General features: G+C 37.0%; 1 protein-coding gene across 4 annotated transcripts in view; it reads right to left on the reverse strand.

The window, feature by feature from the left end:
- NUBPL (NUBP iron-sulfur cluster assembly factor, mitochondrial) overlaps positions 1 to 15538 on the reverse strand; it is a 79042-nt gene that overhangs the window by 22605 nt on the left and 40899 nt on the right. For all 4 annotated transcript variants that reach the window (XR_014173957.1, XM_081937143.1, XM_081937144.1 and 1 more), the window contains 3 exons: positions 12594 to 12687; positions 11262 to 11347; positions 485 to 605 (listed from right to left, as the gene is read on the reverse strand). Coding sequence is in view for 3 of the 4 variants with exons in the window: in XM_081937143.1 (XP_081793269.1) it covers positions 485 to 605; positions 11262 to 11347; positions 12594 to 12687 (301 nt within the window). In the remaining variant the exon portion in view is untranslated. The remainder of the gene's footprint in view (positions 1 to 484; positions 606 to 11261; positions 11348 to 12593; positions 12688 to 15538) is intronic.

Here is a 15538-nt window from a genome sequence, read left to right on the forward strand (position 1 = left end):
TACCTCTTCCGTGTATGTATATGTATGTATATGTGTTTATCTGTATGTTTATATGTATTTATGTATGTTTTTATTGTACGCCGCCCCAAGTCCCTTGTGGAGAGGGAGCGGCTAACAAATTAAATTATTATTATTATTATTAACTCACCAAACATAGTTTGGTGTCTACCAAATCTGTCAGCCTGAATATTTCTCTAAAAGTCTTTTATGCCTTTATTTTACCAGCTTCTAAGTTCCAATCTGAACAACCCAATGTTATTATGGGTAATTAATGACCACTCATTCATTCACTTTTCATAGTCATAATAGATATGAATATTCCATATATAGAGAGTAGCAGCAATAAATACAATGCAGCAACACAATCCAGGTTTCTACGATTCATATTTAGTTTCATTAAAATCAACACGTATATACTAATGAAAAATTGTATTGCATCCTGTTTTGGCTAATATAAGTTTTATTTCAAACAACGTATTCTTACCTAAAACATCTATACCAATATTCTTGGCTAATTTCTTCACTCCATCAGCTCCAAAAATATGTGTTTCATGTTTGCATTTTGGACATTGAAAAACGCTCATGTTCTGTATAAGGCCCAATACCTGGCAAATTATTCAAACAAAAACAAATCATAAACAGATTTAATATTATAGAAACAGTAAGTTAAAAGATCAGTTTCATCTACTTAACCAATTTTATCAAAATAATATATATATATATCCTAGTCAGAAAAAAAGTATTCATTCATCAGAATTCCCTGATCAACAGTTGTAGATAAATGTCAATTTCCTTTGGAGGCTTAAGAGTTCTGATAACACCTTGTTTATAAATTAAAATCCATGTAAGCAGGAAGGGGAAAAAATCAGTAATTGTAAGTCCAGAACACTATAAAACAAATGACAGCAAGTGAGCTATCATTGAAATGTCTTTTATGGGCTGACCTTAAGCAATAGTTAATCAGATGGACATGCATTTAGAAGTAAGCTCTGATTGGTACAATGGGATATATTCCCAAATTTGTATCTTTAAGACTGTTGTATATAGGTGTTGCCAAAATCTATTGATTTGATTGCTCATTAAATTAGTCTGGATTCTGCAGCAGTCAATAATCCCCTAAAGTAATCAAAAAGAAAAAGAAAACATGAGCAACATTATTTCTGTTCTTCAAAATGTGCATTCACTGATACTGTGAAGGGGAAGGTAGCTCAGCCTTTTCTATTCTCTCTACAAATCAAAAGCACATTTGAAGAGCAATTAACTTAATTATTTAAGCTATAAAAATGACACGTTATTGACAGTACTTAGATGTAGCGTTTCAAATGGTAAATGGATTCGCTCTCACAGGGAGGGGCTCCTCCGGGTGCCGTCCACTAGGCACTGCCAACGGGCGACACCTAGGAGTAGAGCCTTCTCTGTGATGGGCTCAACCCTCTGGAATGACCTCCCCCCCGATATTAGAACCACCACCGACTTTCTCTCCTTTCGACGAAAACTGAAGACTCACCTGTTCCGTTTAGCCGGCCTGGACCATTCATAACCTCATTATACCTCTTGGCAGATATATTTTTAACTGGGTAATTTTAATTGGGTATTTTTTAGGATTGTTTATATACTGTTTTTTATCTGCTTTACCTATACAGTGTTGTATTGCCTCCTCTTCTATGTTTTTATGTTTCCATGTTTGTAGTCTATTTTATCTATTTCACTTGACTGTACACCGCCCCGAGTCCCTTTGGGGAGAGGGGGCGGTATAAAAATCGAAATAAAAGGTAAAGGTAAAGGATTAACATAGAGAATTTGTTATATGCAATCTAGCTAACTTATCTGATAATGGTGACTAAAATGTTTATCCTTTGCCAAATTTTTGGAAGGAAAAGTTAAAACAGCACTCAATCTTTATATTAAACCTATTCACCTAAAATATTACATTCGCCTCATTTACTACTTTTCTAGATCTAGATTATAATAAAACACCTACAACAAACACAAATGTATTTGCACTATTAGACCTCTTATTCAAGTACAGAGAGCAATGGACTAATAGACTACAAGAAATTTGACATGTATCTATGTATGTATGATGAAGAACAATTATTATATATATATTATGTTGAGAAAGCAGAAGTCATACATTGGGTGTTCATCCCTGCTACACAAAATAAAAAACAGGAAAAGGTTTTGAAGTCAGTCCAAGCAAACCTTCCCCAATATTGTCTATTATACACAACTGTTCTGCAGTACATGAGCTCTGAGTATGTATGAATATACTGCATATATGGGTAGTCCTCGGATTATGATAGCAATTGGGAGTAGGTTTGTACTTGCTAGGCAGGTGGTCATAAAGCATGCCGTCATGTGTCTACATCACTTAGTAACAATCCCAGCAGTCCCAATTACCACTGTAACCTTGGGAATATGGTTCATTAACCAGAAAGCATCAGGAGTCCCAGGTAAGGAGCATGGGAATGCTATAGGATGGGGGTAGACAATGCATGACCAAATAGAGGCTGGGGGGGAACAGTATGCCATGCAATGTGTGAGACAGAGCTGGGTTCCTACCGGTTCGGACCAGTTCGGCTGAGTAGGTAGTAACTCCCCCCCCCCCCAAAAAAATGGTTCTATCGGCGGCGCCATCTTATTTTTTGCTTCTGTACATAAGCAATTTTTTCACTATGCATGCGCGCATAGCACGCATCAAGCGTGCATGCCTGAAGTGCATCCCTGAGCGAACAGGCAGTACCAGAAGCCGGAACCTACCCCTGGTGTGAGAGCAAATAAAAGTCAAGGGAAGCAGGATACCATGCCAGGTGAAGGAAGAGAAGCTGGAGACTTTACAGAACCATTTGTGACATTGACTTACCTTGGAAGAAACTGGTAGGGAAAGTCACAAATAGGGATGGTGAGGCATTACAACTGTCAGTGTGAGCTGGTTGCTAAATGCCCAAATTGCAATCATGTGGTCACAGGGGTGGTGCAAGGCCAGAATTTCAAATTATAAGCACCATTCATTAAGCACAGTAGCAAATTTAAACAGTTGCTGAATGACTGGTTCGGTATAGGGTTTCCTGCCTAGGCAGGGGGTTGGACTAGAAGACCTCCAAGGTCCCTTCCAACTCTACTATTGTATTGTATTGTATTGGTTGGTAAGCAAGGACTGCCTGTAATTCCTAGAAAGAAATACAGCCCTATGCTGGCTTGCCAGGCACTCTTTATATTAGAAATTCCAGCTTGCATATTAAAAATTACAGCAGCATATGCATGATCGGAGAAAAAAATGTGTTGTACTTCTGGTATACTGATAAAACTGCCCAGAATCATGAGCAGGAAGTGCTATGTACAGATTGATAAATAATAAAAATACATGTTTAAATGCATAACTTGCAGAACACAAACAGCAATGGTGAAAATATGGGATTTTCCCCACTGCAGCAGGTTGGGAGAAGTACCATTGCTAAAGAACTGTCAGGTTGACAAGTTGGGACAATAATTTACATCTTCAGTATGTTTCCCCCCCTTTTTCTGCAGTAACTTCAGGAGAAGGAAGTCCTTTCAGTGCTTAGTTTGCCAATAACCAATATGGCCCCACCTAGCATAAGGCAATAACATCAATGTAATCTCTTTCTCAGATACATACACGCATGCACACACACACACACACACACACACTACATAAGTACCACTGATGCATTTTTACTTTGGATCCCAATACTTACACATTTCTGCTGGGAATCAAAATACAGACAACAGATATAATTAGCATGCAAAATCTGAGTCAACTGCAGCAGTAAACAGCCATCTGTATGACTGGAGTGGGGGGCAGCAATAATTCACGCATAAGTCGAGGTGTTTCAAACAGTTGGCATTGCACCTATACACCTAGACAGAGACAAGTCACTTTCCTGTTTAAAACAGGTTTTCACATTCAGGGCAATAGACAGCAATGAAAACTGTCAAGCATATCCCTGGCTGCAAACAATGCTATGTAAGTATGCATTGGTCATATATACAGCAAGGAAACTTTTCCATACACACTTCCATCTGGTTTTGGGATCAGACTTGAATACCCTAGACCAGTGGTCGGCAAGCAGCGGCTCGCGAGCCACATGTGGCTCTTTACACATTTTAATGCGGCTCTTCTGTGTGCCGGGCGCCCGCTCCCCTCCCTCCTCTCGGGCACTTCAAAACAAGCGCCCCTTTCCCTTTTTTCTTTTCGACCCACAATGATTAGGGAGGATCCTGAAGTCGGGCGGGGACGAGAAGCGAGGAGGCAGAAAAAGAAACGGAGGCTAAGGAGCTTCCCCCCCGCCCCCTCCCAGCAAAAATCTAACCGGGGAGCCGGGCGGGCAGTAGCAAATTAGCTGATCACGCTGATTGGCTAATTTGCTACTGCCCGCCCGGCTCCCCGGTTAGATTTTTGCTGGGAGGGGGCGGGGGGGAAGCTCCTTGGCCTCCGTCTCTTTTTCTCCCTCCTCGCTTCTTGGGGCTCCACCAATGGGGGAGCAAGGCCCGCCCAGCGCCAGGCTTTGGGCTAACACAGAGGTCTGCAAAGTTGGCTGTTTTAAGACTGGTGGACTTCAATTCTCAGAATTCTGGGAGTTGAAGTCCACAAGTCTTAAAGCTGTCAGGTTTGAAGACTCCTGGGTTTTTTTTTTCTAAAGGGTTAGGGGTGCAAGGGTTTTGCAACTTGACAGCTTTAAGACTTGCGTGCTTCAAATGCCAGAGTTTATTGAAACTAAAAACAGTGTACCATCCTATGTATTTTCGGTTTTAAAAATGTGGCTCTCAAAATAAATTTCAATCGTGGTTTTGGTGAGATTTGGCTCAGTTGAAAAAAAAGGTTGCCCACCACTGCCCTAGACACTTTAAAGCAGGGGTGTCCAAACTTGGCAACTTTAAGACTTGTGGATTTCAACTCCCAGAAAGGTTGCATACTCCTGCTCTAGAGGGATCTCTAGAGGGATTTCTTGATCCTATCCCATTTCTCGTTCAAATTACAGGTTGGGTTTTGTGACCTCCATGCTACCTTAGCATGTTTCCATATTAATGGAAATACAAAGATTTCAGAAACAGACTTTAGGTCATAGGACTGTCAAAATTTGGTGAATATTCAACTTTTGCAAAGGGATTCCGTATTTACAGATCAATGCTTATTATCACATTCACATAACTTTTAGGAGAAAGCGGCAAAACACTTTAGGCATAGCTGCACTTTAAGTAACAAAATAGTTGTTATCATTTAATAAGTTGCAAGAAACCTTTTATGTGAATGATTCATACCATTTTAAGGCATTTCTATACAGCTAACATTTTCATTCCTCTAACTTTCTAAAACAGAGGCGTCCATCTTTGGCAACCTTAAGATCTGTTTCAACTCCCCAAATTCCCCAGCTAGCGTGTGTTGGCTGAGGAATTCTAGTACTTGAAGTCCACAAGTCTTAAAATTGCCTAGGGTGGACAGCCCTGATCTAAAGCATTTGAAGCCAAATAGTGATTGCCTTCATATCCACCAGCTTGAAAATTTGAGAATATTGGGCTGTTCAAAAGGGGGTGGGGGGAAATCAAGGAAAAATATTCAGTCATACCCCCACTCTGAACCTGTGTGTCCCAGATTAATCAATTCCTTTTAATGTCCATTTCCCATAACAGGAAATAACATTAACTGCTAATAGCACTCCTTCCATGGCGCTTTAATTTATGAGAAAAGTCTATTTGTAAATAGCCATCCACCTTGCCACCAATCATCAGTGAAATGGTTGCATATTGGTGAACAGGAAATAATGACAAAATCTACTGCTCCACAAAGTTCCACCACTGCCATCACCACCTTGCTAAAAATTATTTGAGTTTCAGGTAAGTTTTAGCAGAGACAAAAAAAAAATTAAAAGATTTACAGTAGTTGTGTGGAGAGATCGGGAGCTGGTTAGCAAATCTGGTAATGAAATTTAATTATTCATCAGATAAATGATTATTATTTATAAGTAATTGCATGTTAAGATTATCAGACAACTGCACTTGATCAATTAAAGCTATGCCCAAAGTCTTGTTGGGCATATAGCTTTAACTGATCAAGTGCAGCTGCAGATTGATTTCACAGTTATTGTTTATGCTTTCAAAATCCTTTTAAAAATACTTCAATTGTTTATAGGGAAAGCACAATTATCAAGCGGAAGATAGGAATGAGGTGGACAAATTTGCTTAGAAGACATTATTAAAGGTATTTAAAAGAAAAAGGGATGGTGAAGAGCTCTCAAATGGGCTCTTCAATCCAAAACAATGGTTAATAAATTGATAAACGTTGAATGAACATGCAGCTTTTACATGGGGAAAAAACCCTTGGTTGATTGGTGAAGGATTAAGAATGTATTAAAAATCTGTTAATTGCAGGATCTACTACCATAGGATGCCAATAGTAGTTACCAATATAAAAGGGGATTAGAGAACATCCAGTAATATTAACTAAACAGTTTCATATTAATATCAAACTATGCTTGTCAATACCAGCTACTGAAGTACACAAATAAAGAATATAGATGTCACTGCTATTCATGTCCTTCATTCCTAAAGGTACCTAATTGGCAAAGACAGTAGACAGGATACATCTGTCATGTCGAGCACAAGGCTTGCATTTTTGCATTAAAGCCAGGACAGTGCAAATCTTTGTAACTGACTTGCAACATAACTTTTAGAGAGGTCCCATTAACTTTTAGTCTTAGCTATTTCATAATGAGGCTTCTGTTTTGTTCTCAGGGACATTCTGTCCCAGATACCAGATACTCTGAGTAATTCTGTGCAGAACTGGAAAAGATAAACAGCCTTTTAATGTATTTTTATTAAGCAGTTTCTGGATTCAGTAATGATGGTATCTTCTTTTATTTTCATTTTTTAAACTTCAGAAATACCAGTAGCTCTGCCAACAGAAGTTATCGCCTCTTCTGTTTCTTATTTCTGATGAAAGCCACATGCAAGGAAAAAAATCTATTTTGATCTGTAATCAAGCATAGGTTTCAACAACAACAGGGTAGGGTAACATTCTCTTTCCAAAAACCTAAAGTCAGGAAAAAAACTGCTTTTCCTTCTGCTATCTTCTCAACTGTCTATTTTAGACTGTGAGAACTATTTAAACTGGGATTCTTAGCATTCTGCTTATGGAATATTATACAATAGAACATATGCTACTTATGGGGTGTGTGTGTGTGTGTGTGTAATTTCTTATTTCATTGATGCTGAATTGGTTTGCAGCTCTGCTTGATTTTATTCATATTAAGCCTGTTTAAACATTAATCCTTCTAAATATCCTAAACTTTAAGACAAGATTCCCCAAGCTCCTTGGGCTAGTGAGCACATTAGGCATGACTGCTGGCACTAGAGGTCAATGTTTGTTGCTGTTAGTTTAATCCTGTATGCCCCCCATTTTATTATTATTAGCATATTTATATTGAAAGCATGTTATGAATGGGCATATTCACAAAATGGTTGCCTTGGCAGGTGCTGCCAATTACCAATACTAATTCACCAGAAGGCAAGTTCTGAGCTCCTATCTGCCACCATTTTATTTTCTAAAAATGTCTTGTGGGTGTCTGAGGGCACAGAGGCATTATTGGAATCCTACGTTTTGCCTGATTTTGTTTTAATTTGCATCAAGGTGACTTCTCCCCTCCCCCATTTTTTTTAAAGGAAAAAAAGTTGAGTACCAAAAATATGTCAGGGGACACATTATGGCCCCAGGCACCAAGCCAGAGAATCAATATCTTACTGTATTTTGCAGTAAATATATTGCCAGTGTTTATCGCCTGGACTATATTTATGTATTTAGTTGGTTTGTTTGTATTTGCCTGCCACAATTAAGAATCTCTTGGAGGGTTGCCATCATAAGAATAAAACATCCATGATATAATTACAGCTATGTAACAATAAAAATTAAACCATAAATTACAAAATCAAAACGCAATAACATTACATGAGTTCTTGAGGCTGAAGCAGTTTATACATTTCATTAGAAAAAAATGTTATTTTCATTTCTCTCTGAAGATTATTTTAGTGCACATTTTCCTTTTTTATTTATCTTAGATTTTTACATCACTTACTTTTCTGGATATAGTTATTGCCATTTTTCCTGATATATTTCATATAATAATATGAAAACTATTTAATAGAATTGGGAATAAAATTGTTACCACTTTTTCTCCTCTATATGAGTAAAAAAAACCATCATATTCTGGGTCACATTCGAATCTAGCATACTATCTTGTGCTGTCAATTCAAATTTCCAACAACTCTAATATAGTTTTATTTTTGGTATGAAATCTGGAGCATTGTATTTCCAGGGGTAAACTGATCATTAAGAATATTTAATACTGAAGGACCCTTTCAACTTTTTTCTTTTATCTTGGGTATTTTTCAGCAGGCAAGCTACATTTTTTTGTTTACTAAGAGTAAAGACGGAAAGCACTAATTCTGAAGATAGTTTTTAGTTTGCACACCACCTTACTATTGGAGTGATAACTTGAGTCCCTAAGGATGTTCTTTTAATTGCAACTTTAAAATGGCATTCAAACTTAATGTTTAAATCTTCATTTGCTTAGTATTCTCAATACTAATTCCAAAGAAACATACATTTCTTGACATATTGATGCACATATGAATTTCAGCCTAATTTTTACTTCAATGCATTTAGGATTCTAAAGACTACATTTTGATAAATAGCACATTCACAATTAATTTGTCAAACTATTTTATTTATTTGCTATTTTATAATATTCAGCAACATTTATTCCCTAAACTTGGAACAAACCAGAATATCTGTTTGGTTTTTTAAGTGGCCAACATCTCTATGTGAGATTAGTATTATCAAAATAGTTGCGCACTGGAAAAATGATCTTGCTCATAAATGCATAGATATTCTCTATGGCTTCAAGATCCCTCAGGTATACTTATGGTATAAAATTATGGACAAAAGAGACTTAGAGGTCTACAATTTGGAACAAATGTATTTCCTTTGTGATTGGTTTTAGGCAAAAATCTCTCCTCACTCTTCCTTGAGATGTCATAGAATGAACATGGACCTTTGGTATGAAAAGCAAACAGACTGGCCAATGGCTATTCCCTTATGGTGGAAGTCCAGCCAAGTAGTTTACTACACCTGAAAATCTAGATTGACATGGAACATGGGGGTCTTCTAACAAAAACAGGCTGTAAAAAGCACATTGCCCAGCAACATTTCTACCGGCATGTGATGTAGCAAACCATTTAATTAGTACAGTAGATGACTATTTGCAAAGCCGTGAACATCTGATGTGATGAGACAAACTGGTATGACAACAGCAGGAATATTAAAGGAGGACAAAACATTAATAGAATTGCAATTGGTTCCATTCTAAATATGGCTATAGTTAGATGACATTTTGATGAACTGTTAAAAATTCACCAATTAATATTCAAACATTTTGCTACCAAACTACGGTGGGGTTTTTTGACAGTATATAGCATATGGAGTGATTTGCAGATTCTGTATACTGATATTACAGAAAATTGTCAAAAAGTTAGGATAAGATATCGGATTCCTTTGAAGATCACTGGCTCTCACATTGTGGACCATGGGTATCTTGTGGGGCTATGTAGTTGATGCAGGAAACACACAAACATTGCTCAGAATGAGATGTTAGGGAAATAAATATAAAGACTGAAACAGAAGAGAGATTTAAAGAAACATTACCAGGCTATACTCTCTTAAACTCTGCATGTGTACACTGGCATCCGACTGATGAACTGTAGCACAGATTTAGTGCCAATGCAAAGAAGGCCACCAGGAACAATATATGAGGTGGTCACTCAGTCATTAGCCCACCTAACTCCCTCCCTTGCCAAGTGTGATTAATAAGCCACTGTGCCCCACTCAGCCTGGCTCTGCTATTTGAGCAGCTGCTGCTGGCTCCCTACCAGCCTGGCTGTTGGGCTACAAAGTTGTCAGTGTTTTTTCCTTCTTCTCTGTGTAGCAGGGAAATCATTATAAGGAACTAAGAATTTAGTCCTGAAGTCCTGAGACAAATAATTCCTTTGTTTCCTTTTCCTTCGCCTGAATTGGCTTCAATTTTAATAATTCTTTATTTCCAGTTCTGACTTCCAAAGAATAAGCAGTTTAATAGAACTTTCATGTGACAATGCAAAAAACCAACATTCAAAAAAAAAAACCCACCCTCTTGGCTGATTTCTGTCTACCCTGTCTGCTAAAGCTATAACCTACTGAGGCCTTTCCCCCTAAAACTCATGTATGTAAAAGCAGGTTTTCTATACTTTGGCACTGGGATTCTAATACAAAAAACAAGCTGAGTACAGAACCATTATTTATCTCATGATTTGCTGGGCTATCTTATTATATTTAGATGTTTTTGGGAGGAATGAGCAAAAACATGGGAAGTGTAGGCCTAAAATACATAATCCAAGGCATCAATCAAGTCATGAAAATTATTTCTAAGGGCCGAGTTAAAACAAACAGGGACCAACAGTGATACAAGAAGAGGCTAGAGGTATCTGATCATTTTAGTTACAATAGCAAAGGCCATCAAGTCATGCTGTGGCAGAAGAAGGCAATGATAAAATACTCCTTTACTGAAGAAATCACGTGAATAGCAATGTAAAGTGACTGATAGTGTGGATGATGGGCCCCTCCTGTAGGTTAGTACTCAACAGTCTACTAAGGATGAGCTCAGGATTTTGGGGAGTAGTACTGATGCTTATGATGTGGTTATAGTGAAGCCTTTGGGAAGTCTAATTACTTGTACAAGAAAAGAAAATGCAAAACTGCAAAGAAAAAAACTATAGTGGAGATTTGGAATATAAGAATTAGAAATGTGAGAAAAATCCAAAGCAGTGAAAGACTATATGAATTAACTACTGTACATTCTGGCATCTTAGGCATCACTGAACTGAAATGCACTTGACTGAATTTGACTGGACACTTTCAGTCAAAAGATCAGAAATTTACTACTCAACACACACATACATACACACAGAAAACAAATAGCATTACTTTCATAGTAAGGAAGGCAACAGCAAAGACAGTACTAGGGTACAATGTAAACAAAGCTAAATAATATCAATTAAGCTTAATTGGCAATCAAATAATATCAATATCAATGCTTATATATCAAGAGTTTTCTAGGATATTAGGAATAATTGAAAAATTATTGCTGATATAGGTTGCCCATTTCTAATTTAAATACATATCCATAATCTAGCAGGGTCAAATAAGATGTACTTACTGGCACATTCACTTTCCTGAACATCTCAGTGCCTTTATGTGCATCCAATAAAGCTATATCCTGTGGAGTGGATACAATTACAGCCCCTAAAAAAAAAGAAACCCCAGGAAAAATCAATATTGTTTTGTTTCATTCAGGTACTTCAATTCCTAGAAGAATCTTTAATAGGCTCAGAAAATAGATCTCTAATTAAAGATTAATGATAGTTATGCTTTATAAACAGTGTTTCCATTCACATGTATCAGAGTAGCCAATTACCACCAATTTTCCTGATTCCTTCAGCCCTAAATGACATTTACAGCAAAAATTCACCCAACTCTAAAAACAGTTTTTGTGGAAAGGGACTTTATTTGATTTTTTAAAATTTACCTAATTAAAAAAGAAGAAACGTGTAAAAAAACAACCCAGAAAATTTAGCAGATTTTTAGATAGCATTGTTTTTAATAAGAAAAAGTATTTTAGAAATGCTATTTTGTATTCATTTTGTTGAAGTGCAATGAAAGCAATGTTTCACTTAAATATATTGCCTCATTTTGAAAGGGATCACATATATTAACTCAGAGATACAATTTATCTCAAGGATATGATACTTTGGAGAGGGAAAATGAACATATAATCAAAAGACTGTTTAGCAGTGGAAACAGAAACATATAACTTCAACTATTTAGTGTTTTGCAGACGTCAGTCATAAAGATTCATGTAGATGAACTTTAATATTTCTATATGTGTGTCTGCAAATAAACTTTTTAAAATATTTGTTTCTTCTGCTTTTGTGTTTTTTGTATTTAGTGAATTAAAAAAATATTTTGCAGCAAAACATTTTATCCTGCCAAACTTTAATTCCTACAGTGATTCTCAACATTTTAGAGGGGATAAAAATCAAATATAGAACAATCTCACTGAAGAGCAAAAATCAAATTTGTCTTCCCAAAACACTGGAAGTATGAGTATGAAAGCATTTTGATCTTTAAAATGAGCAGCTGTGACTTGAGATATTGCTCTACATAGAAATGTAAACTCAAAACATTTTTTCAGCTTTATATCCTTTGCAAGCCACTTCTTTTTCTAATTTTCTATTTCCATTTGTTTATCTTTTAACTTCGTATCTTTTTAAAAAACAATAAAACTATTTAAAAAGTAACGAGGTGATGGATTCATCTGCCGCAAAGTCATACAGTGGTTTTTTTAAGCATAGATTATGATGAGCAAATGCAACATTTATGAAACGGGAGCAACCTCGCAGGTTCCATACAAAATCTTTGTCTGCAGCTATGTAATTCAAATGCACCCAGTTGCAATGCTTACATCACATTGCAAAACTACCAAAGATACCTGCAACTGGAATATTCTGTGAGATTGACAGCTGAATATCTCCTGTTCCTGGTGGCATGTCAATTACCAGATAATCCAGTTGGTGCCAGTCAACCTAGAAAAGGTATAAATAAATTAGGGAGGTGGGAAAATCACCTTAAACATTGAGGTCTATCTCCCTGTAGTTTTTAACATCTTTGGAGATAACTTATACGTAGATTCTATTGCTTGGAATCTACATCACAAATTATTATTAAAATGATCCAAATAGAAATGAGTAATAGTGCTGGAGGAAAAAAGAGAAAGGGACTACTAGTTAGATATCAATTAGACTGATCAATGATAAAACTGAATCTATTACCAGAGCGTAACAAATCCACATAGGGAGCATAAAGAAACTTTCCTTGTAATCTTAGTGCTTCTATTAACCGAGGCAGCTGATTCACTCTATTTCTTTCAATTCCACTGGGTCTATCAAGGTTCCGATTGACGAACCCAACCAAGCAAGCACTGTTGAGACAATCCAATCTCTTTAGGCAAAACTTTATTGAGTACATCATGAAAGCACTCAGTAAAGTTTTGCATAAAGAGATTGGATTGTCTCAACAGGGCTTCCTTGGTTGGATTTGTTAGTCAGAACCTTGACATTAAACCAGGTCTACCAAAATTAAAATCTACAAAGGAGTCCTGGCTCCTGCAGCCTCTCTGGTCACCTCTGGAAGAGCTGTGAAGACCCAGAAGATGTCCAGGACAAAATACGTATAATGGAGAGCAGAAAGCCAAGCCCGGGACAACCACAGACCCTGGGACAGCCACAGACCCCGGGTGCTGCACAGCTGGATTTCAGCACCCAAACAGTGGTGACCCAGTCAAAGGGATGGCTTGAGGAATCTGAGCAGATAGCCATGCTTGCTTTTGGTTGGGTTCGTCAGTCAAAACCTTGACAGGGTCATTTAGATTTAAACTTTTTCTTTAGTATTTTTTTGAATTATGAAAGTAGGACAGTTTAAGATATTTTTGTGTGAAATACTCAGTTAACATGTTTCTATTTATTTATTCAAGTTGATAGCTGCCATCTCAGACAAGTGGCTCTGGGCAATGTTATGGATGATCCTTCACAACTTCTTGACATTAATCAATATTCAAGTCAGATTTTCAAATTACATGCTCAAAAATAGAAAAGGGCAGCTAGTTGCATCTAAGTTAAAATAAGCCTGGCTTGCTGGCAGGCAACAAACTACAGACAGATCTATCTTTGCCTGTTATTGTAGAAGTCCTGCTGACAGAAAAGATTAGACCAGTTTGTATATTGCTTGGTCCCTGGGGAGACATTCTCAAAAAATCTGAATTACCTTGATGTATAAATGCATTGTCTCTAGTAAAATACAATGTCTTATTTAAGATACATGTAATACTCTAATGAAATGCCAATTTAGAAAACATAATCCTTGATATCTTAAATCACAGGAATAACCATCTTGTGATTCTAGAGTACCATAAAACCTGAATATCAGGACTACCAAGAAACCTAGTGACTCACCAGCTGTTTCCACCATCACAAAATAGTTTAAATAAACTATTGCTGGGGCGTGTCATTTAATGGGGTAAAAAATAATTTTTGCAATTTTTTTCAGTGAGGGATTCTAAAAGAATTGAAATCAGCTGTTATTTTTGCAATTGCACAATGTTTAGCTTGGTATGGTAAATCCACATCTGATCATATACTCCACAAATGTCACTTGTAATCCAAATGCTGTTAACTTTATCTTCTCAAAATTAAACTTTGTGCTACAAAAATAAAAAAATCTGCATTTATCTTATCTTACTACGCAAAAAATAATCATAAACTAACATCATTATCTGTGTTACAAAATGTTAGTGAATTTCATCAAGTCTTCTTTTGATTCGTTCTTCGACATCAGCTGCCAATTTGCTTCTTGGCCTCTGATATAACCCTCACATTTCTCATGTGTATACACTCTGCTTGCTGTGTCTGTCACCTGTTTCACACATCTCTCTATTGATTGGGCATGACAGGGCCACTGTGGTACTTGCATTGGTTTGTCAATGAATTTCTTTATTTCCACTGTAGTCAATTTGCACATCAAAGGTGGCTCATTTTCAGACCAGTCAATAAGCTCCAGTAGAGTGGATGCTGATGCTCTTTAAAGGCATTTTTTGCACATATAGAAAAATCTCACATCATTGTCTGCACCCCTGAAGTCAATGATCTTTTGCACACCAGCTCTCCTCTCTTGAATGTCATCTGAACACAAGAATGTCTAGATTATCATTTCACTGAAAGTGTATCATGTTGAGTACTGAATAGTTGGCAAAACATCATCTACTACAGCCTTCTTTTGCAGTCTGACTTGCTGCAGCTGGAACAACACATGATGTGGGCCTTCAATCCAGGAATCTTTTACTTTGATTTTGAACCAGCAAGGGTAGTACACACCAACAATGTATTCCACTATCATTCTTAAGTTTTGAAGAGTTTTGCCTTTAAAGCCATGTTTTGAAACCCATATTTGGCAAAGCCTATTTGCAATTGTTAACCAGCATGAATGGCTTACAGAGCCAATTTGCAGAAGAGACAGGTCTGTGAGAAGTCCTCCTGTCCTTATTTCCTGTGTGATCCTATATCCATAAGCTTGATCAGTAGAGCATTTACAACACTGTTGCTCAGAGAAATGAGAGCCTCACCAATTGAAACTTTGATGAATGAAGGATCTATGTCAGGTTCTGTTTTAGTGTCTAGCATGTTGCCAATTTTACTTGCCCATTTCTTATTAGACAAGGTCTTCCCATCCAATTGTGTGATTAAGTGTTATAGGGGTAACTCATTCATGTGGACTGCACCAGGGGTGGGTTTTAAAACTTTTTACTACCTATTATGTGTGTTTGGCCTATTTTGTGGGCATGGATTGGCGGTCATGTGACTGGGTGAGTGTGGCCAACTTGAT

This window comes from Natrix helvetica, assembly GCF_964273705.1.
Source record: "Natrix helvetica genome assembly, chromosome: 1".
Taxonomy (NCBI): domain Eukaryota; kingdom Metazoa; phylum Chordata; class Lepidosauria; order Squamata; family Natricidae; genus Natrix; species Natrix helvetica.